The following is a 26,373-nucleotide window of genomic DNA, read 5'->3' on the forward strand; positions in this document are numbered from 1 at the left end:
TCATCTTTGCCTTCGAAAACCAGGACGGTTGGAATGTGCTTGTCAGTCTTTTACATATTTTCCCGCGCTGCAGTCCTCATTTAGCCGTTGCTTTAAGAGATGGGAAGTTGAACTGGAACTCTCAAAGCCAGAGTTTGAACATGTTACAAGTTTCCAACAACCATTTGGTATACCACATCCCTCTCTGGAACCTAACAGATTATTCTTTCAAATATGCAATCCCTCTTATTCATTTCTAAAATAAACATACATAGTCATTGGTAGCCGAAGAAAATGTACTTCTTATGATTGAACTCCAGCACCCACTTAGAGAATATAAGTAACTTGGAAAAATCCCAAAGTCCCAAAAATTGCATAAACCACACAACTCGACCCTGCATTCTTCACAGACTTTCTGGAGCGAAGATGAGATTTCTCATCTCATCTCTTTTTTTTCTTGTATTGTTTTCTTATGCAGGTAATTAAGCTTTTATTTGTTACATGGATTTTCACTTTGAATCTGTCTATTCAGATTTCTTATACTTGTTTTGTTTCTGTGAAATGCAGCTGCATATGATCCATTAGATCCAAATGGAAACATAACAATCAAATGGGATATCATATCTTGGACAGCAGATGGCTATGTGGTATATATTTACATATAAGATGAAAATGTTTCTAAATGCTTCATGTTCGTAAATGCTTCATATATATATATATGAAATAGTAGAAATAAAATGATGATGGATATTTTGCAGGCTGCAGTAACGATGAACAACTTTCAAATGTACCGGCATGTAATGACCCCAGGATGGACCTTGGGATGGTCATGGGCTAAAAAAGAAGTGATATGGTCAATGAACGGGGCTCAAACCACTGAGCAAGGTGATTGCTCTAAGTTCAAAGGGAACGTTCCTCATTGTTGCAAGAGGAACCCCACAGTTGTGGACTTGCTTCCCGGTGTCCCTTACAACCAGCAATTCACAAACTGCTGCAAAGGTGGAGTCTTGGCTGCTTGGGGTCAAGACCCAACAGCCTCTGTCTCTGCCTTCCAGGTGAGTGTTGGCTTAGCAGGCACTTCAAACAAGACAGTCAAGCTTCCTAAAAACTTCACCTTGCTTGGTCCGGGACCGGGGTATACATGTGGCAGGGCAAAAATTGTGCCTCCTACCACCTTTCTGACTCCTGATCGCCGCCGCAAGACTCAGGCTTTAAGTAAGTTCCATTCTCTTCCACGTACAAATTGGGCTATTTAGTTACAAACATGAATATGTCATTAAAGGATCAATGCCAATATTTGTGTTTGGTGGTTAAATTTGTAGCCAAATCATGAATAACATCGTAATTACACTAAATGCAGTGACATGGAATGTGACCTGCACTTATTCACAGCTTCTGGCTAGAAAAAACCCAAGCTGCTGTGTCTCTCTCTCATCCTTCTACAATGACTCAATCACTTCTTGTCCTACCTGTTCTTGTGGCTGCCAGAACAAGGGGAATTGTGTCAAGTAAGTCCATTAATTCCTCGTATTAATATTTTCTCAAACTTTCGGGTTTTCTCCTATGTATCTTACGAAGGCATGTTCCTACAGGAGCGACTCCAAACTTCTTAAAATGGTGGGAATACATACCCCAAAGAAAAACAATGCCCCACTGCTCCAGTGCACACATCACATGTGCCCGATCCGGGTTCACTGGCATGTCAAGGTCAACTACAAAGACTACTGGCGTGTGAAGATCTCCATTACAAACTTCAACTATCGTCTAAACCATACCCTTTGGACCCTGGTTGTGCAGCATCCTAATCTTAACAATGTCACACAGGTTTTCAGCTTCGATTACAAGCCTCTTGTTCCCTACGGGTCTATAAGTGAGCTCCTCATTTTTGTATTTTCATTTCTTTCATTTATTTTGGTATTTTCATTTCTTTCACTTTCTGAACTTGTTTCAAACGAGAAAAATAGCATAAAAAAGTAATGGAATTCTACGTATGCAGATGATACAGGTATGTTCTATGGAATGAAGTTCTACAACGACTTATTAATGGAAGCTGGGCCATTCGGGAACGTTCAGTCAGAGGTTCTTCTCCGAAAGGACATGAACACCTTTACTTTGAAGCAGGGATGGGCATTTCCTCGCAGAGTTTACTTCAATGGCGATGAATGCGAGTTGCCCCCACCTGATGCATACCCTTACCTGCCCAATTCTGCTCATCATTATAATTTACTTTCCTTCACAAATTTTATGTCGTCATTGCTTTTCATCCTTATTGTTATTCATTGATTGGTTGCCTAGAATTGGAATTCCTTTTAAGTGCCTAAAAATTTTGAAAGCTAGCCAGCCATACCTCGCCATGAAAACAGATCGTACAAACACTTATGACATTATTTTTCGAAAGAACAAGAACCAAAGGTTGTGAATAGATAGATTAAACAAATATGGACTCGCAATCCATTAGAACTTTCATGGTTTCTTGTGCTGTAATGTTATAATAAGTACTTAATCTGTTTCCTCTTCTAAACTAGGGAGAGATTCAAAGACTGATATATTGTTATTATAAACTTTTGAGACACTTACACAAATCAAATATATATTTTTTCTTTTCAATTTCTTGAATCACAATTTCCAATTTGACATATTGAATCAAGTAAATTGCTTATCTAGAAAATGGGAATAGGAGAGAACAAAGAACCATCAGACCCATGAAAGAATTCAAATTCCTTGTTGATCATCCTTGTCTTTTATTACAATATGATTACAAAATGTACGTTGTAATTGCATGGAATTGGATAGATGAATATATACACATACCAAACAACAGCTATAAGTTACAAAATGGCATTAGAGTTCATCCATCCATATACTCTATAGAGAAAACGAACAGCAGCAGTGCACCTGAACCCCCACTTGATTTCTTGCTTCGAATCACCAAAAATGCATGAAAAACTTCTCAAGTGACTTGTATAAAGTACTATTTGGGTCAACTATCTGATCGAGAGTATTAGAGAATTGTAGTTCCAAGTTTAATTTAAGCATAAGCATAGAGGAATCCCAGTGTTGACAGAACAGTCAAGATTAGCTTACCCAGGGAGGTAAGTTGATGGGAAGCAGCATTTGGCAACCATGGATAGGCATCGGGTGGTGGCATGACACAGTTATCACCATTGAAATAGATTCTCCGAGGAAAAGCCCAACCCTTAGCAAAACTGAAAGTCGCTTTGTCCTTCTGGAAAAGTATTTCCGACTGTACATTACCAGTGGGTCCAGCGTGCATGAGCAAGTCATTATAGAAGTTTAATCCCCATAGCATGGCAGTATCATCTGATACAACGAAATAAATGTAATTAAAATATTGAATAATCAATGTCCATCATCAGTATCCATTCCTGGCTAAGGAATTTGACATAGTGTAAAAAAACATAAAAACAAATTAGAGAACAGAACAAGTGAAAGGATAAACTTAATTAGAGAACAGAACAAGTGAAAGGATAAACTTAATTAGAGAACAGAACAAGTGAAAGGATAAACTTACTTATTGCTCCATAAGGAGTTAGTGGCTTGTAGTTAAAACTGAAAATCTCGGTCACATTGTCAAAGTTCGGATGTTGGACAACTAGGTTCCATGCTGAGTAATTCATCCTGTAATTGAAGTTGGTAATTGTGACCTTTACACGCCAGTATTCCTTGTAGTTTAGTTTCACATGCCAGTGAACTCTGATTGGGCACATATGGTTTGTGCAACGTACCAGAGGTGTATTGCTATTCTTTCCAGAGCTTGAGACGACAGAAGCTAAATATGGTGACTCCGGACTGTAAACCATTGGAGATGAAAGTATGTAAAGGAAATGTATAAGAAATAGTACTTAGAAGAAACGGATATTGTTCTTAATACTCACTCTACACAGCTGCCAGGCTCAGTCATGTTTCTTTGGCAGCCACATGAACATGCTGGACAGGGCACTATTGTGTCATTGTAGAAAGATGAAAGAGAGACACAGCAAGTTGGTGCTTTATTAGCCAGAAATTGTGAATATGTACATGTAACATTCCATGTCACTGCCACAAAAGAGAGCTAGATTAGACCAAAACATCTTAGAAGGTACTTAGCTAAATTATTTTGTAGAGGGAGATGAGGATCTCTTCCCAGATTTTTTCATGAATTAATGATAATCAAAGTCTGGTATTTCTTCAATAATGACAACCAATATTTGTTATTGCTATTTCCCATCTGCCTTCTACAGAATACTTGTTTGGACAAGGAAAAAAAAATCATATAAAGCAAATCAGACAATAGTAATAACCCGATGTCATCTCTAGAGTGGACATTTCTTTGGAGGTTGTTTGGTTTATTGAACTGGAAAACAAATTCCAATAAACAAGTATTAAACACAATTATAAGCATTTTCAACTTACTCAAAGCTTGTGTGGCTCTCCTTTTATCTGCTGATAAGAATCTACTAGGCTTGACAATTCTTGCCTTTCCACAACTATAACCAGGCCCTGGGGCATTGAGAGTGAAGTTCTTAGGTGCTCTGACAGTTTTGTTTGAAGTTCCTGCTGCACCAACACTTAGCTGGAATGAGCCTGCTGCATTGGCTGGATCTTGGATCCATGAGCTAAGTACTCCACCTTTGCAGCAATTTGCAATCTGCTGGTTGTAAGGAGTTCCTGGCATCAAATCAACAATTGTTGGGGTCTTCTTACAGCTATGCGGGATAGTTGTTTTATATTTTGAACAGTCTCCTTGCTCTGTGGCCTGGCCTCCCACCATGCTCCATATAACCTCCTTCTTTGCCCATGTCCATCCAAGTGACCAACCTGGTGCTTGGATGTGCCGATATTGCTGGAAGTTAAAAAGTGTAACAACAGCCTGTCCATGCAATAAGGAAGCTGATTAGACATTAAACCATTACATGGTAAAAAGTAAGTGAATTCAGAGAAAGAAAGACTACCACTGGCCAAAACAGATTCTTCACAATTTTAAGTATTGATTTGTTTCTAAACTAAATAATTCTCCTAACTCTCATTTTGTGAATGAATTATTTCCTTAAGGGACTAAAGTCTTAAAAGTACTCAACCTACAAAAAGCTTCAATGTTCTTGATTGCAAGCATGTGCCAATAAGAAAATAAAGCTAATCCAGTAAAAATAAGCATGGCAATATAAGTTTTGTTTGGTTAGACAGAAAATACAATTGGAAGCTTGAAAACAGTTCAAATGCAAGATTTGAAACTCAGAACCAGGTTCTGTTTTAGTCATATTTATAGCATGCTTCTGCTTGCTTCACTGGTCATATTATACCATACATGCAACATTTCTTTTCTGACTGAGCAAATGCAACAACATAATTAATATTAAGGACAAGCAACGAAATATGAGATGATATAGCAAGAAAACACTTATTTTCCATTATCAAATGTTCTTAATGAAATAATACTTACAACATAGCCATCAGGAGTCCAGCTAATAATATCCCATTTGATTGTGATATTTCCATTTGGGTCAAGTGCATCATAGGCCCCTGGACAAAAAGAAACATATAAACTTTTAACACCTTTTGTATAGATAATGAACATTTGATCACTCACAGGACAAGAAGAAGAAAAGAAAGAAAAATAAGAAGAAGAAGAGAGTTTGCGCTTCTAATGGCTAATTGAATTTGATTTTGCAAAGGATTTGAATTCGGAGCTTTCTTTTCAAAATCAGAAAAGACAAAATAAACCAACTTGTAGCACTTATAAAGATCAATGCAGAATTTTTTGGTTATCCAAAGCTTGTAAAGAAGAGAAAGTCTTGATTACTCATTTAAATTTCTTCCTTTTAAGGATTTGCATTATTTCTAATCATGCAAAAATAGACTCCCTATATAAACTCTGCATGCTGTTAGACACAAGCTTGATATACATAATAAACCCACATCCTAATAGCTTACTCTTTTGAGATCTGTGGTAATTTAACATGGTATCAGAGCTTAAAATCCTAAAAATCTAGATTCAAATCCTACCATTGTCATATTACCTTACCACCCCGTTTAAAGAGTTGACACTTGTGAGGACCAAAATAAACTATAAGTGATAAATGGACACTGTTATATTACCACCCATTTAAAAAATTTACACTATTACCATCTATTTAAGAATTGACATTTGTAGAGACTAAAATGACCTATCTGTTTAAAGAATTGACATTTATAAGGACCAAAATGGCCTACAAGTGAAAAATTGTCCATTATCAATTTTTGTTTCCACAATGCTAAATGCAAAAACCATTAAGACAAAAGCAGAGCTCCATTCATTTTATTGTATGATACCCAAAAACAAAAGCAGAGCTCCATTCATTTTGTATGGTACCAAAAACATAGAAAAATTATAACTCATTTGGCATCCATTATTAGTTTTTGCTCCCACGAATTATTAACAATGCTAAATACAAAAACCATTAAGACAAAAAGAGGCTCCATTCATTTTGTATGGTACCCAAAACATAGAAAAACTGTAACTCAAAAAAAGGTCGCGATAAAAATGTAAAACTGTTTCTAGGAAGGCATCTTGTACAGATATTATATAACTTTTGAAAATTTCTTTTCTCCTGCAATACAAAACACCATTAGTGCTTACAAATTGTCCATTATTAGTTTTTGTTTCCACAAATTATTAACAATGCTAAACGCAAAACCATAAAGACAAAAACAGAGCCCCATGTATGCACACCCACACAACAATAGAATACCTCATTAGAAGCATTTGTATACTTAAAAAATCAAAAAGTTGGTAAAACCCACAAATTACTAACAATGCTAAACGCAGAAACCATTAAGACAAAAGCAGAGCTCCATCCATTTTGCATGCTGCATTCAATTTGTATAGTACCCAAAAATATAAAAAAAGGAAGGCTATTTTTTTTTTTTTTTGGGACATAAAACGAAATATAATCATACCAAAAGAGACCAAAAGATGATAAAAAGCTTGAACATTGCAATGGATAAAGAAAAGAAAAATCCATTTTATCTAGTTTATCAAACCTAAAAACCGAAAGTTTGCGAAATTTTACAAACACAATCCAAGTGGTCAAATACACATTCACACAACAATAGAATACCTCAACATTAAATGTGAGTACCTCAACATTAAATGCATTTGTATGCTTAAAAAATCAAAAAGTTGGTAAAACTCAGGAAGAAAAAAATAAGCAAGTAAAATTTTTCGTAACTGGGAAAAGATTGAATAAGAAAGAGAAAGACTTTGCCAACCTGTTGAAGTGAAGCAGGTGAAAGAAAGAAAAAAAGCAAGAAAAATAGCATATCCCATCATGGGTTGGAGAAGAGACCCCATTTCCTGCAACAAAGTTGTCTTCTTTTTCTGAAATGTTTGTGTTCTCGGATTATCACAGAATCTCTCTAGGAAAGAAACTTTGTAAGAGAGAAATAAAAAAGAAAAAGAAAGAAGAACGCGGAAACTGACAAACTCGCTTTCTACTCACAGAGACAGAGCCAGCCAGTTTAAGGCATTATGTGTGGACTTTGTTTCAAGCCAATAGTAAATTTCCAATAACTAATAATGACATGCTGCACGCAAAGGCAAATTATCAATGAATTATTGGTTAAATGTGTATTCTAAATTTTCATTAATTTAGCGGGTAAAAGGGGTTAATATTTTACGGTTCAGATTGAACGTGTAACAGTTGTTGATGATCGGAAATGAAGGTGATTTTGGCGTTTTCTAGAAGCTACCAAAAAAAAAAAAAGTAGTGCGCGTTTGTTTGATCAGGGCATTGGGAAGCACTTCCTACAAAACGCATGCTCTTCTTTTTGACTCTTTTCTGCAATGCGACACGTATTCATATCACTCACCAAATAATAAAATATAAATAAAAATTTTATGAAAAATTTGCATTTACATTGTGAGGTGATGGAAAAGCAATTGTTTTTTGGCGTACCAAATGAGTGATTTTTGATAAATTTTCACAGCCATAACTACTAGAAACGGTAATATACAAAACATGTACATATAAATTTATCACATATTTTACATGGATAACTTGGAAATGCATGCACGAATCTATATCTTTAATTGGTTGTTTTTCTAAATATATTTATATCCTGACCTCATATAAAATATTCATTAGGAACTCAACCATGCTCTAGAAGCCACCATAAGGATTAAAATTAAATCTCAACTAAAATTCTAATTAGTGTTTATCACAACAGGCTAGTAGAAAAACTATTGTTTTCTTTAACCATTTAGCATTCTAATTCTTATATTCCGAATATAATTAAAGGGTAGTCTTAATGTTTTTTTGTCAGGTTAGGTAGAAGAACCTTTCTCTGAGAAAGGTTATTGTCCCACAAAAACCTGTTTGGATGAACCCTAATTCTAGGTCTCAATCCCAGGTTAAAGCTAATGGTATTAATCAAATTATAAAATAAAATAAAAAATGCACTTTGTCTATTTACTCTCTTATTCTTTTCAAACCAAAAAAAAAAAAAAAAAATCTATTTACTCGCTTGTTCATGGTATTTAATATTTATAGCTGAAAGTCAAAGCATTTACATCTATTGATTAATTATTACTTCATATTTCTATGTGTTTGGCTATTTCTTTCAAGACTTGGAAAAATTCTCGCTATTTGAATAATTAAATAATAACATGACAAGGACCTTCTAAATCTTTAATTTCTTCAAGCAACAAAAAGGCAAAGAATTTTCAAATAAAATATTGGAAAGTATGTAACATCCGATTAAGTGGTTTCATTTATTCCAAATATGAAATGACAGGGCAATGACAGTAGGCAGACAGCTCATTCGTGACACGTGTACGCTTCTGAGTTTTTGCAAACTCGAAATCCGCGTGCCGTGTCCAAATGTCCTTCTGTGATTGGTCATCTTTTTGGTGCAATGCCGGTCAAAACGTGTGCGTGTAGGACGCTCCCATGCACGTGCAGACCAACGATGTCACAACTCGTTTTTATAATTCTTCTTCCCCTCTTATACGCAATACTAAACCATTATTCTTGTTGTCCTGTTTTTCATGTGCATAAAAGATTCACATAATTTAAAATACAATCTTTATAAATATATAAAATCAATATACTCTAACCGGTGTAAATACAATCAATAAACATATAAACTCAAAATTTTTTTTTAATATTTTAGACTAGAAATTAATAGAAAGTGAGAGTATGTTGTCAATAAGGCTAGCTAATTTCATATACTAGCCATTTTTGGGCATATTTTTGTATAGCTGGCAGGCCTAACTTTCCAAATGGCATGCATTTGAATGGTCTCTCACCATAACACTCATTTCTTTCAAATATGTTTGGCTATTATTTATAATAGCCGCACTTTAGGCTTTGGTTTATCCATTATCAAGTGTCTAAAAAAATAATTATTTTCCAAATAAAAAAACTATTAAGGATACATATATATATATATATATATATATTTATTGTACGTGCCAAATTTAGCTAGCTATTTGCCTTCTTAAATTAATTGATTTAGAAGACAACTGGCTGTAGATGGCTATGAAAATTTCAACATATATATTTATTTACTTATTTAATTTGTCGCAACGGTTAGCCTGTTTTCTTTTTTGGTGGCTCATGCAGGTTGTCCTTTTGTAGATGTGATTAATGGATCCAAATCTTGTGTCATGCCATTTAGACAATACCATCTCATACAAAAATATTAATAAAATATTAAAAAACTAAGCAAAATAAAATAATTATTTTTTAAAATGATGTGAGATTTTATCTTGGTTGAATATAAATGAAAGCAAAAGATTTCCATCCATAATTAATAAATTAATGGCCAAAGAGTTTAGTTAATTTTCAATTCGACAATTAATACGTTAGGAATGGGGGAAGGGACTGCATTCCTGGTCAAATGCAAAAGACTCCGGCTGTAAATAGCCATCATTTTAAGCATTAACATATTATTTTAATTTCCAATGGACTGTTTTAATTTATTCATTCACTAACACTGTTTCAAAAAAAAATTTATTTATTATTTGCTAGCTCTAACTATTGAAGTAATTATTTATTAATTGCTAGCTCTTACTATTGAAGTGGTTTATAGTAAATAAGGTTTCAACTATTCTCATTGATAGTTTGCTGTGGAAATGTGCAAAAGCATATTTATGTTGGGTCATACCCTTCAAACTCAACTTGCCAATACTTCCAATGAAAACTGAAAAATTAAAGCATTAAAATTCATGCCCTTTTTGTGCTCTTTGTATATTGTCATTAATTTGTCAATACCTGCTCCCATAAGCGCCGTATGATAATGGTAATGATCTTGTGCTTTTTCTAAATTTGATGTCTAATAAAGTTATCTGACTTTTTATTTTTATTTTTATTTTTTCAATTAATCATCTCCTTAATGGAATCTTAAACTTGAAAAGAACTTCACATATACATGTTATACCTTGATTACAAGTAATCATTAGAGATTGAAGACTTAAAAAGATATGAAACGAAAAAATCCATGCTAATATCAAAATATTATCGAAGTCCATATATTTTCCTATATCATCATAAAGCACATCAATTGCGGCTGTTGAAACAGTGGTTTGTAAGGATTTCATAATTGTGATTATAAATCGTGTTTTCCATAAATAATTATTATTACCAACCAAATGTTAGGGATTTGGTTCCCAAAACCATATCATTAATCCCTATAAAACTGTTTTTTGGATAAAATCTCTAAACATTGTTTGAATGTAAGTAATCGGTGTGCACCTAAATATAAAAAATTACTGTTTTATCACGGATATATCAACCTTCTAATATTTATATATATATAAAATAAAAACTTCTAATACATATTTTCATTGCTAATAATACATATTATATAATAATGAAAAAGGAAATCATACTTTTCAAAAATTCAACGAGCTCTAACCCGTTTTTCAAGTGTTAAAGAGTTAAAAATATTCTTTGGTATAATATAAATTGAAACCTCTATATTTTGAATTGTTTTTTTTGGTGAATATATTAGTTTTTTGGAGATGGAAAAGGAATAATGAATTAGTACATGAAAAAAAATATTACCCACTCTTTGGCCGTCTTTTCAATGGACCTTTGAAGAAATAACATAATTGAGCCGATAACTTACAAGAAAAAAAAAAAAAAAAAAAAGCATAATTAAGCTGGTTTTTCATAAAGGAAGGAACAACTATATACCCACGAGTCTCTTATTTATAGGCTGCCAATATTATACAAAAAAAACGCGGCTGTAGAGGATACTGCCCTCAAAGAAGGACTTCATTTGCGGCAAAGAAGTGCAACAAGTAGACGCGTCGACTGCGCCGAGCGATTCGGAGCTCTTCATTGAAATAATAAAATACAAAAAAAAAAGCCGAAAAATAATAGAATTTTATTTATTTATTATTATTATTTTCATAGCATTGAGTTAATTTGGCTCCAAGCGATCTCGAGCTTCCGAAACCGGAAAGCTGAAAAAAAAAAAGAAAAAAAGAAAAAAAAAGCGACGCCGATTCCCGAGATTTAGGAAATTTCTGGTTTCCGAGAAAAATGCATTCTTGAATTTTCTTACAAGAAATCGGTTTTTTGTTTTCTTTTTTTTTTTTTATCGGATTGAGTATAGACTAAAGAGGAGACAATGGCTACATCGAATGCTCGAACCCACTCGTTTGTTCAGACTGAAATTAACTGGGACAAGTGCGTAATATTCCTTTTTCTTTTTTCATCATCATCATCATTATTATTATTTATTTATTTGTCTAGTCTTTCATTTCGTCCGGCTCTGGGTTTAATCTTTATTTATTTACTTAGGTTTTTTTTGGGTCCTATATGTATTATGTGCATGTTTACTTTAGAAAATTGAAGCAGTAGATTGGTGTTGAAGCATTCTATTTGGTTCCATGGAAAATACAAAGGAAATGGGGAGATGGATTAGTGAACGAATTAGAAATTGGGAAACTCATAATTTTTCCGTTGATTTTGGTTCTCAGCAAATGTAAATGACCGAAAGGGAATTTTGAGGCTATTTGTCGAATTTGTATTCCAAAACAGTAGGGAAAAAAATGAAGAATTTTCCATAATTTATTTTAGTGATGGAATTATTCGTTTTTGAGGGGACATTCGTGCAAAATTTTCCTTATATTATAATCTTGAATGATATATGCGAAGGTATTTATAAATTTGTACAATGCTTCTAAAATTTTAGTTGAATTTGTTATGTTTTTGTTTTGGTTAAACTATTCTTAACTCTTCCACTTTTTAAGTCACTTAAAAAGGGGTTTAGTCTCTTAGTAACATTATAAAGATTGTGGTGGGGATTTGCATTGTTCTTCTTGTTTTATCATCTGAAATTAAATACCTTTATCCAGAGTATTTACTACGTTCTTGTCTCGTTGGACTGTATTTCTTGCATTTGAAATATTCACTCTTTCCAATCCAATTCTGCAGGCTTGATAAAACTAAATTTTATGTCGTAGGCGCTGGCCTCTTTACAGGGCTTACAGTGGCACTGTATCCAGTCTCGGTTATAAAAACCAGGCTTCAGGTTGCTTCAAAGGAAGTTGGTGAGAAAAATGCATTTTCTGTCGTTAGAGGCATACTGAGAACAGATGGGATTCCTGGTCTCTACAGAGGGTTTGGTACGGTTATCACTGGTGCTATTCCTGCCAGGATTTTGTTTCTTACTGCTTTGGAGACCACAAAAGTTGCTTCCTATAAGTTGGTTGAACCAATAGAATTATCAGAAACTACTCGAGCAGCAATCGCAAATGGAATAGCGGGCATGACAGCTGCACTTTTCTCTCAAGCTGTGTTTGTTCCAATTGATGTGGTATGCAGGCTCTAGTCCATCTTCTAGTGAGATGTTGTTGCCCTCTAACATGAAATGCTAAAATGTGAATTAGGAAGGCTTCTGTTTTGTTCACGGATGCAGCCTGTTTTTTTTTAGGTTTGATATAGCCCCCTAAAAGTTGAAAACTGAAAAAATAAACTGTGTTAGAAAGAAGTTGAAAGTCAGGAAACTTTGTCATGTGGACATTTAGGTTGAAAATTTTCAATTTTGCTTTATGTTGGAACTGCAGAAAATTTGCTAATGACTTCCTTGCCACATCTTCTCTCTGTTGGTGCATGTCATTCTTTTGTAATAATAATAGAAAAGTAAAATTTGGCTATTATGTGTATCTATTGTTAATGAAATTTCTAGGATGTACATTAAATGGTAATTTGGGTTTGTCCTACTAACTATCTTGGCACTGCAGTAAGCAAAAAAATTGAATAAGGAAGGGGAAAATTGTGAGATGCTAATAATTTTGATAATGGGTCCTTGTCAGGTTAGTCAAAAGTTGATGGTGCAAGGATACTCAGGCCATGCAAAGTATAGTGGGGGTTTGGATGTTGCCCGTAAGGTTATAAAGACTGATGGCATCCGAGGATTGTATAAAGGGTTTGGTTTGTCTATTTTGACTTACTCCCCTTCCAGTGCTGTATGGTGGGCAAGTTATGGTGCAAGTCAACGCTTCATCTGGAGGTAGGAAATATTTTTTTATCATCATCAACTTTTTAACTGTAATGGAAGAGCTCAATTCTTTTACCAGTGAATCTAGCTAGTGTAGATTCTTTGATAAATAATTTTTTCTATCTGCAACTGAATATAACAATGTACCCTTAGATTATACGCTGGACATTCTAATTCTAGTTTCGTTCAAGCAATGTTCTTTTGTTAGGTAATATAAATTCGGTGGTTACTCTTTCCATTGATTTTCATGAGAAAAACATAGAGGTGAATTGGTTGAAATTATATTAAGGAGTATCAGTATGATGATGGCTTGAGAAATGATCAGGAAGCAATGGGTTAGTAGCTTTCGTTATGGACATTGCAACTTTATGATGTTTGTAAGGCTTTATTTTGACCCAAAGACCATGTAATTGATATCCAGGCTATTTGTATAGATGAGCTATCAGGAACTAAAGGATATAGTCTATCAAAATTTGGGATTCCCATCCTAGTATGGCAATGGACTTTGGTTGCCCAAGTAAACAGGAAACAAAAAGATAAAAAGGAAGGAAAGGGGTGAAGGACTTCTCGTTCATTATTTATTCATTTGCGAACAATTTGGATTGTTTACATTTTATATGATGGGTCTTGTCATAAATGCATCACGTCTGGTTCATTTTGCAGCTTCTTAGGCCATGATTCTGGTTTGGAGAAAGCTCCTAGTGAAGGGAAATTAGTATTAGTACAAGCAACTGGGGGAATTATTGCAGGGGCAACAGCAGCCTCCATAACAACCCCACTGGACACCATCAAGACACGGTTACAGGTATTTTCTATTCATGCAACCCATTATTATCCCGTCATCTCTTTTATTCATCAATCATATCGCCTTCTGATTTCTGGATGTGCTTTGTTTGTTATGAAAGAAAAACTGTTTCCGAAACATGTTTCTGAAGCAGGCTCATTGCATTTGTAAAAATTGGACGGTTAAGCATGTACCAGAATGGAAATGCACTTAGCAGTTTGACAGTAAATTTACTTCTGTAGGAGTGAATTAAAATTTTATGTCTTATAATTACTGGAAATAGTATTTGAGGCGTGAATTTAACATTTTTTGGTAAAATAACTATATGTGTTTAAATGTTCCACAGTAATCGCTTGTTTTGCTCATTTTCATTTGATCAAGTTACTCCTAATTATTTGTTACATTTTAATTAGTTTCTGTTGCATTATAGGTGATGGGACATGAAGGGGGACACACTACTCGACAAGTTGTTAAAAGCTTGGTTTTAGACGATGGCTGGAGAGGTTTATACAGAGGGCTGGGTCCAAGATTCTTCAGCACGTCTGCATGGGGAACCTCAATGATATTAGCTTATGAATATCTGAGTATGAACTACAACATTTTTCCTTCCTCACTAGTCCCTCCTTATCATAGAATGAAGAAATATTTGAAATTAATAAAAGCATGCCGTTTCATTTTTATATTGGCTTCTGAATGTCTTAATGTGGACAACTACCTGCTTACAGTTTTATGAACTTGGGAACTCTAAATACGATAAAAAAATGATATTTTAATACTCTAGGTGTGAAATAATTTTCTTAGCACATGCAGCAATATTATTTTCATCCCTCCATTAGCCAATGAAGTCATGTTTGGCTTTGGCTTTTACCTGACTCCAGAGCTTCATGATGTTAAATTGTTCTCACATGCTACCTTCTGTTTGACTCCACCTGTATATTTGTTCGCTTTTGCTGTTGTATTCTCTTCTCTAGATATCATGACCTGTAGATGCTTGATATAAGCTTTAATATGTTGTCTTCAAATGTAGTATATGGTATCAATGCTCACAAAAATATTAATCAAAATATACTATGAGAACACAAACTATTGAGAAGACCTCGGTCTAGGTGCCTACTACTTTTTTATTTTATTTTATTTATTTATTATTTTACTTTTTTTTTCCTTTGCCTCTTCTTTAGCTTTGTTTTTTTTCTTTCTTTTGTCTTATTGAATTGTTGGCTTGTTATGATGTTGATAAGTATATATATATATATTGATATATAATGGATCGATACAAGTTCTTTGCTTATATTTCGAGCTCCATTAAAGAGTTGTTCTGGTTTTTCATTCAGAGCGCTTATGTGCAAAAGATGTAACCAACCATCCACAACTTTAGCTCCTGCTTCATGAAGAGAACAACTAAGTTTTGGCTTCAAAGCTGGGTTTGACCATACTTATTTCGGACGATGGGGTGTTAGATACATATATCAGAGAATATCTAGCACCCCATTTCCAACATCAGGAATGCTAATTTTGAAGCCTATGGTTGTGCTTTTCATAACTGGAGTACTTACTGATTTTTGTAGGAACTTCTAGAAATTTTTTTAGTTAGATGTTGCGATATTCTTTCTTTGGGATGAATTGATTTGAGCTATACCAATGTAGCTAATTGTAATTCTTCTTCATAGCAATTGTATTACTGGGCAAAGAATTTTGATATTTGCTCTTCTTATAAATCTGAAATAAATGAGTACGTTTGCTTAGGCGCAAATTTGTGTGAAATGGATCTTTGTCAACTGCTTTGTCCTTGTTAGGATACCATATATATTAGCTATCTTCTTTTTGGTCTTGCATATATTAGCTACTTAATTTTTTGCAAACACATTACCTACTTAATAGATAGAACTTGAATTGCCGCAGGGTGCATACCGAATTCCTTAGGAAAAATATGGAAAAAGGAAAACATCAAAATTCTGTCCAAGTTTATGGGTAAAAGTGTCATTATTGCCAGGTCCCGTTTAGTGTTATTTGTGGCATTGGGTGTTGATTATATAATGTTCTTATAAAAAATAATATTAATCCAGTTTTTCTTAATATTATCTTTTATTTAAATTTGGGTTCAGTCTGAAGCCTTTGCACCTTTTACACATTTTTATTCAAAGAAACATCAATGTATTTTTTTAGTGAAAAAACTTCGATTGTCACTTTTCGAAATGTTAAAAAATGAGGCATTTTTTGTGGTGAAACTATTTGGGAACTTTGCAATGCATTAAGAATGTCAGTTTTCTTTTTGTACAAGTGCAGTTTTTCAGTTCTAAATCATTTCTTGGTACAGAAACAGGACCATTTCAAATTCTACGTCACTCTTGAATAGTGAGGTTCATACGTATGCCTACCAATTTCCTCTTCTTATTTTCATTGCGCTGCTTCATACCCCATGATGTTTTTAACCTCTGATTGGCTTCTCCAACGCAGCTGAGAAGCAGAGCTCATCTCCCAGCTTATCCATCTTTGGTACTATCCTCCATAGTAGTTGTCTGCAACCTAGCCTGTTGAATTCATCCAAATACATCTTCATGTCTTCCTTCTTACAAAAGAAACGGTCTATCCAGAGAAGCCCTTTTGGCAGGAGGACGCGGTCCAAATCAAACAACACAAATTGAAGGAATTCCACATCTATCCACACATCCAAGAACAGAGTTGAATGGATTATATCGAAGGTATTATCGAAGAAAGGCAATCTCAAACTGACCGAAATGTAGAGAGGCATTAGACATCTTAAAGCAATGACTTCATTGAAAGAAGCACCTAAGTTCAATGTAGCTGAGGCAATGGTAACATTCTTCTCCTTCATGATAGCAGCAAATGTTCCTGTGGTTGGACTAATATCTAGACCAATACAGATCTCCCCTGGCTTTAAGCTTAGAACTTCATTGATGGTGAATTCTGCTGAAACAGACTGATTTGTTGGGATATCCCACCTCGTTTTGAGAGGTTGAAACAATCTGAGCATTTGAAGAATCTCCTTCTGTTGAAACATTCTGAGCATTTGAAGAATCTGAGCATTTGAAACAATCTGAGCATTTGTAGAAAGTGGAGAACCGTGATGTGGAGATGTTCTTGTGAAGCATCTTCTTCTTGGTAATGGGTCGCAGCCATTCGATATCTCACAGCCATTCGATATCAGCTTCTGAACAATGTCCCCATCCTCAGGGCACATTCCATGGATCTTGTAATTCATATAACTGTCTACATTGAAAGCCATATTGGCACAAGGTAATCCGAATGACGGATTTATTGCCTCCACCCCAAGAAAATTGTTCTTCCCAATCAGTCTTTGGTTTGGGTGAAGTATAATTCTGATGCTCACATGAATTGAACGCCTTCTAGGGCATCGATCCTTCTCCGTCTTCAGCTTCATCTTTTTGATCAGGTTCACTGAAATCTTCATCCACATTGTGCACTTCATTCTTATCGGGGGTAGCATTACCATTGAGATCAGATAGGCTGTTTGAAAGCTTGTCTATAGAAAGAGCAACATGAAGAACTTGATCAGAGAATTCCACAAGTGCTTTAGATTCTGAACTCTCATTATGCAGCTGCTGGAGTAAAATTCCCACTTGGGTCTGACGATGGGTCATTTGGGTGTGAAGGGAATGAGGTATAATGTCATTCCTGCCATAAAAGATATTGGCCATGACGGTGAAAATGGATCCTGGGTATGCGACATTGGAACCGGAGATTGTTAAAGTAACGAAGCTGATCAGGAGAAAAACACAAAACATCAAGGGAAGAAGGCGCCCAAGAAAGCATTTTGCTGGCCTGTATGTGCTTTCTTTCTGCATTTCTACTGAGTTCCTTTCTTCCTGGAAAATTTTCCAACAATCACTAGCATCTGAGCTTTAATCTTGTTAGCTGTTTGCCTTCATAAGTAATATCAGATTGTCGTTTTTAATTTGAAGTTCCTGCTTCCCTAGGCACCTGCAGTGGAGCTTTACCGTTCCTTGCATGAAGTTGTGTGATGCTTGAGATGCAAGAATCTTCATATTTCCTATGTTCGATGAAATCTAAACATAAATTGAATTTTTAAGTAAACTATAAGAATTCTTAACAAAGAATAAACAAATAAAATTATGAACTATAAGAGAGACTGCCATTTCAGTTGCCACGTGAGTCAATGATAGAAGAATGTTGGAAATCCAACCGTCTGAGACTATTGCTTGGTTTCTCAGTTTCTTTCCTCTCTCTCTCTCTCTCTCTCTCTCTCTCTCTCTCTCTCTCTCTTCCTTGGATCTTCTCTCGGTTTCTTACTTACCCCAGCAATAAATCACTCAAGTGTGAAAATTCCCTTTACTAAAGAAGAGAAATTCTAGCACGCATCTCTGTTCATTAATAAACTAACAAGGTATCATGCAAACTTAAACTTGAGACACGCTGCTTTATATTGCTAAACAGTATAAAAAATTTGCGAACTGAGCAACCAGAAAAATCACAAGGTGGTTAGATGCCTTTTACCATATCTTTTGTCCAACATGAGAGAGAGAGCCCAAAAAAAAAAAAAAAAGAAAGAAAACCAACTACAACAACGAAGTTTACTGAGAAGATAGAAGATACGGGTATCATGAGGCTCATTCATTCACAAAGTGGGTATCCTATTTGGAGGATCATGAAAAAGCGAGGGAACATTCTTATATTCTATCATCTAGCTTAAGGGAAAAAAAATTAATAATAGGAAATTGAGGGCTACACGATTACATCCAAAACACATCAAAAACAGATCTATGGCGTGGATTTTGAGCAAAATTATACAATATATATTTTTTTTCATATGGTTGAGTGCCAGTACAAAGTGTAGGAAACAATAAAAAAAAAAAAAAGAAAAAAAAAAAAAAAGCACTCCTACAGTGACATGCCGCATTTCACAGACCTCATCTTGATATTTCTATGAAAAGAAAAACAGACTCCTAAAATATGTATAATTTTAGCAAATATGGTGAAACTTAAGACATCAGTTTCTCCATAATGCATGCAGTCAATTTATGCGAATCAGTACATGTATATTTCTCATTGAGATGCAACTCAATTTTCCTCTCCCGCCTCCTCCTCTTCCCCCTCCTCATCCTCATCATCCTCGTTGTCACTGTTATCATCGTTTTTTTTGTCTCTACTTGATTTCGCATATTCTTCAAGAGTTGAAGAGGGAAATAACTCTCCAACCTTGTTTTCCTCAGTGCGAGTTTTACCCAAACTATTGGATTTTCCTTTGTTCATCTGGTCCAGTAAAAAGATAAGTACTGGTAAGCTCTATGGAACAAACAGGCATGAGATGATTATAGAACAAAAGGTACCACCATTGACGAAATTCTTTAGTTCTTCTTGAAAAAGGAAATACAAACATCCATGAGATGGAAGCGCATAAATTCCAAGTTCACTACTATTGGTCATCCATAAAGAAAACACAGATAGAGACAAAACTTCACCTTAAGAAGAGCAAAACACATATAAGGTTATTAATTGAGAAAACATGGAATGATAACTAGACTGCACGCACATTCTGACAGTAAAGACATCTTAGTAAGGTGAAGTTCTAATGCAACAATCTGGTTTTGCTGCAATGCAAGCTTGAAGTTCAAGAGTTGCTAACAACGAAGGCAAGAGAGGCAAAGTGGAACTGGAAAATTGATTTTTGCCTAAAAGAGCACCAGTTTATACTTTTATCTGATCAGCAGAAGAACATTCTTAACAAGTGGAACCTTTTCCACAAGTTAAAACTTGAAAAGTTGGAATATATTAATTTTACATGGAAGAAGAAAATATCACTCTTACTGAATATAGCAGCAAGAATTATACCTTTGAACATGTTATTGTAAACAATCTATACAGCAGCCACAACATGATTAGTTAATTTCATAACAAAGACCTAAAATAGTTCCAAAGAATAATATAAGCAAGAATCCCAAACAAAAGGATATTCTATAAAAAGATAAATTAAGATGTTTCCCTTGATGCAAAGAAAAAATGAAGAAGAAACAAATGGAAAAGCTTCCAATACTTTCACAGTACAAACAAACAAACATTTAAAAAGTAATGTCTATGTAACTTACAGTCCGCAGTATAGTCCTTCTGTCCCTTTCTCGAGCATTCTTTATGGCCTGTTTCCATAGCAAACCAACCAACCCTGTCAGCTTTCAGAATAAAACCAAAGCCTTTATCTACAGAATATAATAACACAAACCTCCTCAAGCATCTTTTGCTCTGCTTCCACTTCAGAAGAATCTCTACAGGAAAAAGAAACCAAAAAACCCATTTAACAAAGATACTCAACAATCTAAATGGCTACTGAAAGTTACCCATGATATGAAACTCAATCAAAATTCAAAACCTTCCAACTACACTATCAACACGGCTACAACACTTGGCGCAAACGCCTTGCTCCTTGGCACAACCTAACATTACAAACACATGCTTCAGAAAACACGCATACTATAAGCCCCCAAAAGGAAAATGTATAGCTCAGAATTAGAGCTACCCATCAGAGGATGTTGAAACTAACCAGAACAGAGATTATGGTAAGCTTGGCGAACAGCTCGTTTCGAACAACGTTGACTGTTTTATCAGTTATCAATATGTATTAAATATACAAATCATTCAAAACGAAGCAATAAAATTTAAAAAAAAAAAAAAAAAGAAAAAAGGAAAAAAAGACAAACCATTTGGCAGGTTCAGTGAGAGGCTTATACTTGCCGTAACGGCGTTTCCAGTCGATCTGTTCCTTACAACGAAGGCAAACGCCGGTGATCTCTGAGTACGGTCTCAGCCTCCCTCCAACTTCCTAAAGAAAGACACTTCCTTTTTGCTCATTATATTATAAAACCATCCAACTGATAATTTCTCTGATTAAAATGAAAAAAAGAAAAAGAGAAGAGAGAAAGCAGGAAACATTACCGTTTCGTTGATTTTGTGACCGGCGTTGGGTTTCCAAGCGTATTTGTTTTGGTGCTTGGGGGGACCTTGCCTATTGCTCATCTTCTTCTTCTTCTTCTTCTTCTAATGTCCCAAGACTTCTTCAAACCACAACTATTGCTTCTCCCAACTCCAAAATACGCCGCTCCGGTAAATCTGGACCAACTTCCGGATGACCTAATTCCGCCTTTAAGGATCTTTTTGTTAACCTTATTCGGCTACTGGTTCTTGGTCATGGAGGTAACAATTTGGTGGGAAACACAACTGGGTTTTTCACATTCTCAGTTCCCAATTGGACATGGCCTCTGATTTTCTTCATGGACGTTTGAGTCTGGGCTTCGATACAATAAAATATGGGCCTTCATTGATCCCTTCTGCTTCAAGGCCTAACCTGGACATAAAATTGTGGGCTCCATGGTCCCGAAACTTTTTTTTTTTTTTTTGGGTGATACTAAATGGATCCTTCTTTTTACACAGCCTAATTTTCTACTTGCACGTATATATAATTATTTAAAAACCCTTTTATTTTTTTATTTTTACTTTTGAAATTTGTAACTTTTGTTTTATTAAATTTAGTTCTCTGTAAAACTCTTAACTTCGTTGGCCATTTACAATTCGTGAAATCTATTTGCTATATATGTCTTCAAGCATAGTGGGTAGGCACCGCGGGAAGAAAAATTAAATCCTAAAATATGATAGAATGATTAAAAATTAAAAGGGAAAAACGGAAAAAAAAAAATCAAAGTTTGTTTTAGGAATTTTATATATTAATGTAGTGGAAGAAGAACTTTGAGTTGTGCAGAAAGAAGCATTATATAATTTTTAATTTTTTTTTTTTTGGTTTTCTGTTTTTTTTTTTTTTTTTTTTTGCTTTAGAGAATTATTTATTTAATTTACAGAAGTAGAATTAAATTGGTTTGAGGATGAAAATGATTTGGCAATGTGGGATGTATCTTACATTTCCTACATGGATATGGTTTATGGTTTAAGTACTAGTTGGCTAGTTGAAGTAGATTAACATGCATATATAATATACCACAAAGACTTGTATTTATTTTTCTTATAATATTTAATTGACCTCAATTGGATTTGCTTATTCTGAAAAAAAAACAAGTAGTTGTGTTTGTATTGAGTTGGGTTGGTCTTTTTACTTTAGCCACCTTTTGTTTTTTTTCTTGTTAACCAATTAATTAAGTTCCACTTCTGACTACCTTATCATGTGTATATATATATATATATACACTCTTTATTATCCTAGACTCACTCTTTTTCTCTTTACAGACTTTTTTCCACTCTCACACGTCCATGCCTTAAGCTTGAAAAACACCCTTAATTGTTCATCGCCATATTCTGCGGGTATGTACAAACTCATCCATCTCTTTCTATAAAATATAATTTTTGGTTTTTTTTTTTTTTTTGAATATATGTATGTATAATATGCATAAAGCACTAAATTAGATTAATATTAAGTCGGTAATTTTTGTAAAGCCTGCATAGGAATCGATTTCCTACGATCCAAGTTACCATATATATACACTAGTACAGTGACTCAGAATATTCATATGATCTTTAATTAATTAAATGCTAAATTTTCACTTCTCATTAATTTAGTTACCTTTTCATCCTGCTTCTTGAATTTAATCATACAAGTACATTTTTGAATTTTCTGGAAATTTACTAAATTTCGAAGCTAGCTATTGAAATTACATACCTGCAAAATTACTAGTAAAGTTATCTTGAGGGATATTAATTTCTAGATGAGACAAATATTATCAACCGCCAATAAAATATATATTTACAGACACACTCACTGATTGATTTTTGTTGTCTACGTATATATATTTCTTAAGGTGGACCACTCACTCACTCACTCACTCACCGCGAAGCTTTAGCTGTGTAAGTATTAATCAATTGAGTTACCGGCTCCGGTTCCCGTACCATCATTGAAGGGTTGGAGGTTTCGTCCCACGGACGATGATCTTGTGGGATATTATCTCCTTCGCGAAGTAACCGGTTGTCCTTTCTCTCATGTTGGGATTGCACATGACTTTGACGTGTTTGGCAAGAAAGAACCTTGGGAAATCTGGAGCACGTTTCGAAGCGAGAATGACCATGATAATCCTGATCCTGATGATCTCAACTTCTACACCAAGCCCAAGAAAAACACACCGAAAGGAAAACGTTTCAACCGCAAGGTTGGCTCCGGCACATGGAAAGGCCAAGATTCCAGCACCGAGATTTACGCTTCCTCTGCCGACGATAACGACATTGTTATCGGCTTCAGGAAACGATTTCACTACGAGAACAAGCAGTCCAAAGAGCATGATGGAAGTCGGATCATGTTTGAGTACTGCCTTGCTGGTTCACTGAGTCATTGTATTACCGTTCCTGATAATGATTTTGTACTTTGCCGAATCCGGAAGAAAAGCTCATCTGAAAACAAGAACAAGAGGAAGAACTCGATGATCATTGGCTGTGATGATGATTTGGTACCGCCACCTCTAAAGAACCAGAAGACCAATATTAATAATGGGAATAATATTGGCTACTCTTCATGTTGATCATGATACGGTGCTGTTTAATCCACCACAACCTCCTTTTCCAATGCCGTGCCCACAACAGCCTTGTTTAGCAGAGTCGTCTTTGCCATTAATACCTCAATCTTCTTTGCCTTTGCCACAACCAGGTGATGGCTTCGACTTGCTATTGCCACAACAACCTTTGCCTCTGCCAGTGATGATGATTTTATCATTGATTTTGATGTACTAGATGGTTTTGAATTGTAGTTTTTTTTTTTTTTCTTACTTTATTAATTTGTATATATAGATTTTACATTTTTATGTATACAAAAAAATTTGATTAAGCATTGTATACATTGTTACTACAATTATAATCAATGAAAATTCAAATTATTATTTTTAAAGTAATTCTTATTAAACTCTTCAATATTATTTATTTATTTTTTTTGCTTTTGATCTGTGTTTGACTAAGTTTATGTATGTATATATATGTTTGTTTTGCATAAACCCCATAAAATTAATCCAGTTGCAGAGAGAAGTTGATTGGGATTTTGGAAGTGGCTACGTTAGTCAGTGTCTCCTTTTGACTGTTTTAATTTCCTTTTTATGAATTTTTTTTGGAAGCATATATATATAGATGTTTAATGATATGATAGATAATATAATTTTGACAATTATGATCAAATCCGCTTATTTTTCAAATTCACATAAATTGGAATCCGAGGCAGTTGACTATTTCTCAAACCGTTGGGTTATGACCAATGTCTACTGCTTTAAAAATTTAGGTCACAACAAGATCTACAAACTTTCAACCAAAAAAGAAAAAAAAAATGGAAAACCAACCACAAGAAAATGAAAAAGGCTCATAGTTAGTGCTTGCTTTTAGAGGAAAGCAAAAGCATAAGAACGAACAAAAAGAGTAAAAACAAGCATAATAAGGCCTAGGCTACCTCCTTTTGGTTGCTAATGATGTTTGTGGAACAAAGTTTTCATTAATTATTTGGCTGGAAATAAATATGTACAGGATTAAAACCAACACGGCGAGTGAATGATCAGAGTATAATCCACATATTTTTTCTCATTTCATACTCTTAGGCAAACAGAATTATTTCTCGTTTCATACTCTTAGGCAAACAAAATTACTAATTTAGTGCAATGACAACAAAAATCTTATACTTATATCCAGAAGGAGACTCTATTTTTATATTGTTTTCCTAAATTGTCACGTACAAAAAAGAAAAAGGGTGATATGATTTCCATAAATATTAATTGAAATCAGAGCATTTTTTTTTCCTTGATTTCTGGTATGATTAGATTACCAAACTATAAATTAGCGTGTCTATATACAGTCTCTCCCTCACTTTATTCACTTTCTATACAACTTTACCCCACATCCATGGCTGTTAATTTCCTCTTCCTCATCGTCCTCCTCCTAATACACCACCTTCCTCTCAGAACTTTAGGCCACAACACAAACTTTCAATCCTTGAACTCCCTTCTCAGTTTACAAGGACTAAGCAAAGGCCACACAGCCAAAGACATTCCAAACCTCAAACACTATCTCAAGAGATTCGGATACCTTAATAACTACGACGAGACAACCTTAAACAACAACAACAACCAGAAGGACTACTTTGACGATGCTTTGGAGTCAGCAGTCAAATTGTATCAGAAAAACTACAATTTGAATGTCACAGGAAAGCTTGATTCTGCTACCATTAAGCAAATGTCACTTCCACGTTGTGGAGTTCCTGATAATGTCCAGTACGTAATTCCAGGAGCCAAATGGCCTCCTAACAAATACCATTTAACATATGCCTTCAACTCCAGCAAGCAACCAGCTCTTCCACCAGAAGATGTGAGGACTACCGTGGCGTTCGCATTCACACTATGGGCAAGAAATTCTGTATTTACGTTTCAGGAAGTGGATCTGGGTCAGCCCCATGATCTTGTGTTGGGTTTCCATCAGGGTTATCATGGTGATAATGGGCCTTTTGATGGGCCTTATGGAGTTTTGGCCCATGCAACTCCTCCAACGGAGGGGATATTGCATTATGATGTGGAAGAGTATTTTAGCATAAGTGACCCAGCGGGGGCTGGTAAAATTGATTTTTTATGGGTTTCAATGCATGAAATTGGTCATCTCCTTGGAATGGGTCATAGTTTGGATCCCTTGGCGGTTATGTATGCCACAGTTACACCTGGAATGAGCAGGAAAAATTTGAATGCCGATGATGTTGCTGGCATACATACTCTGTATCTCACTCCATGAGAGAAACCACTGATCATATATTCACTACAAGAAAAAAAGGGGGGAAAAAAAGGAAAAAAAAAAAAAAGAAAAAAAAAAAAGAGAGATAGAGCTGATTCAATAGTGGAAATATGTATATATATATATATATATATATATTAATTTGAGATAGATGGGAAAGGTGTTCTATTTGAATATTGTAGTTAAAATCATTGATCATGCAATAAAATATCTGCACATTCCTGTAATAATGGATGGATAATAATATTATGATTTGATAATAGATATTCTACTCTATATGTTTGAATTATTAGTGATGATTCATATAATTCAGCGAACCTGAGGTGTTATATTACTTTTTTCTTAATTTAGTATTAATTTGACAAAGCCTTCTGATTTCTCCTGTA

At 34.7% G+C, this 26,373-nt stretch overlaps 7 protein-coding genes across 14 annotated transcripts; 4 read left to right on the forward strand and 3 right to left on the reverse strand.

Annotated features, from left to right (window-relative positions):
- The first annotated feature begins 149 nt into the window (after positions 1-149).
- LOC107416451 (COBRA-like protein 4) lies at positions 150-2,586 on the forward strand. The gene is made up of 6 exons (XM_016024937.4): positions 150-457; positions 547-626; positions 738-1,194; positions 1,340-1,487; positions 1,572-1,849; positions 1,976-2,586. The coding sequence occupies exons 1-6, from the start codon at positions 406-408 to the stop codon at positions 2,260-2,262; spliced, it is 1,302 nt and encodes a 433-aa protein (XP_015880423.1). The 5' UTR covers positions 150-405; the 3' UTR covers positions 2,263-2,586.
- Positions 2,587-2,682: 96 nt separating this feature from the next.
- LOC107416450 (COBRA-like protein 1) lies at positions 2,683-7,500 on the reverse strand. The gene is made up of 6 exons (XM_016024935.4): positions 7,228-7,500; positions 5,420-5,499; positions 4,393-4,849; positions 3,876-4,035; positions 3,512-3,789; positions 2,683-3,300 (listed from the first exon to the last, which is right to left on the reverse strand). The coding sequence occupies exons 1-6, from the start codon at positions 7,307-7,309 to the stop codon at positions 3,008-3,010; spliced, it is 1,350 nt and encodes a 449-aa protein (XP_015880421.1). The 5' UTR covers positions 7,310-7,500; the 3' UTR covers positions 2,683-3,007.
- A 3,709-nt stretch (positions 7,501-11,209) lies between these two features.
- Positions 11,210-18,194, forward strand: LOC107416448 (uncharacterized). 7 transcript variants are annotated; one of them, XR_007240165.2, is made up of 7 exons: positions 11,211-11,654; positions 12,405-12,786; positions 13,286-13,482; positions 14,134-14,275; positions 14,685-14,838; positions 16,709-17,067; positions 17,192-18,194. XR_007240165.2 is itself a non-coding variant. In XM_016024934.4 (7 exons), the coding sequence occupies exons 1-6, from the start codon at positions 11,596-11,598 to the stop codon at positions 16,601-16,603; spliced, it is 969 nt and encodes a 322-aa protein (XP_015880420.2). In that variant the 5' UTR covers positions 11,214-11,595; the 3' UTR covers positions 16,604-16,611; positions 16,709-16,826. The 7 variants fall into 7 exon arrangements, 6 of the variants coding, with proteins under 6 accessions (XP_048327393.1, XP_048327391.1, XP_048327392.1 ...); XM_016024934.4 differs by lacking the exon at positions 17,192-18,194 and adding an exon at positions 16,569-16,611 and having other exon boundaries at positions 11,214-11,654; positions 16,709-16,826; XM_016024933.4 differs by lacking the exon at positions 17,192-18,194 and adding an exon at positions 16,569-16,619 and having other exon boundaries at positions 11,214-11,654; positions 16,709-16,822.
- LOC125421868 (probable methyltransferase At1g29790) lies at positions 16,976-17,498 on the reverse strand. The gene is made up of 2 exons (XM_048471704.2): positions 17,042-17,498; positions 16,976-16,980 (listed from the first exon to the last, which is right to left on the reverse strand). Exons 1-2 carry the CDS (start codon positions 17,496-17,498, stop codon positions 16,976-16,978), a joined length of 462 nt encoding a protein of 153 aa, XP_048327661.2.
- Positions 17,895-21,480, reverse strand: LOC107416440 (uncharacterized). 2 transcript variants are annotated; one of them, XM_025072609.3, is made up of 7 exons: positions 21,179-21,480; positions 20,944-21,065; positions 20,787-20,839; positions 20,616-20,679; positions 20,469-20,511; positions 20,338-20,385; positions 17,895-18,300 (listed from the first exon to the last, which is right to left on the reverse strand). In XM_025072609.3, the coding sequence occupies exons 1-7, from the start codon at positions 21,257-21,259 to the stop codon at positions 18,145-18,147; spliced, it is 567 nt and encodes a 188-aa protein (XP_024928377.2). In that variant the 5' UTR covers positions 21,260-21,480; the 3' UTR covers positions 17,895-18,144. The 2 variants fall into 2 exon arrangements, with proteins under 2 accessions (XP_024928377.2, XP_015880408.2); XM_016024922.4 differs by lacking the exon at positions 17,895-18,300 and adding an exon at positions 18,990-19,504 and having other exon boundaries at positions 21,179-21,475.
- LOC107416405 (NAC domain-containing protein 71-like) lies at positions 21,431-23,757 on the forward strand. Its single transcript, XM_016024895.2, has 2 exons — positions 21,431-21,436; positions 23,146-23,757. The coding sequence occupies exons 1-2, from the start codon at positions 21,431-21,433 to the stop codon at positions 23,755-23,757; spliced, it is 618 nt and encodes a 205-aa protein (XP_015880381.2).
- Positions 23,758-25,111: 1,354 nt separating this feature from the next.
- On the forward strand, positions 25,112-25,987 carry LOC107416406 (metalloendoproteinase 3-MMP-like). The gene has a single exon (XM_016024896.3). It carries the CDS (start codon positions 25,112-25,114, stop codon positions 25,985-25,987), a length of 876 nt encoding a protein of 291 aa, XP_015880382.3.
- The last annotated feature ends 386 nt before the right edge of the window (positions 25,988-26,373 follow it).

The sequence above is a fragment of the Ziziphus jujuba genome, chromosome 4, assembly GCF_031755915.1.
Source record: "Ziziphus jujuba cultivar Dongzao chromosome 4, ASM3175591v1".
Classification (NCBI taxonomy): Eukaryota; Viridiplantae; Streptophyta; class Magnoliopsida; order Rosales; family Rhamnaceae; genus Ziziphus; species Ziziphus jujuba.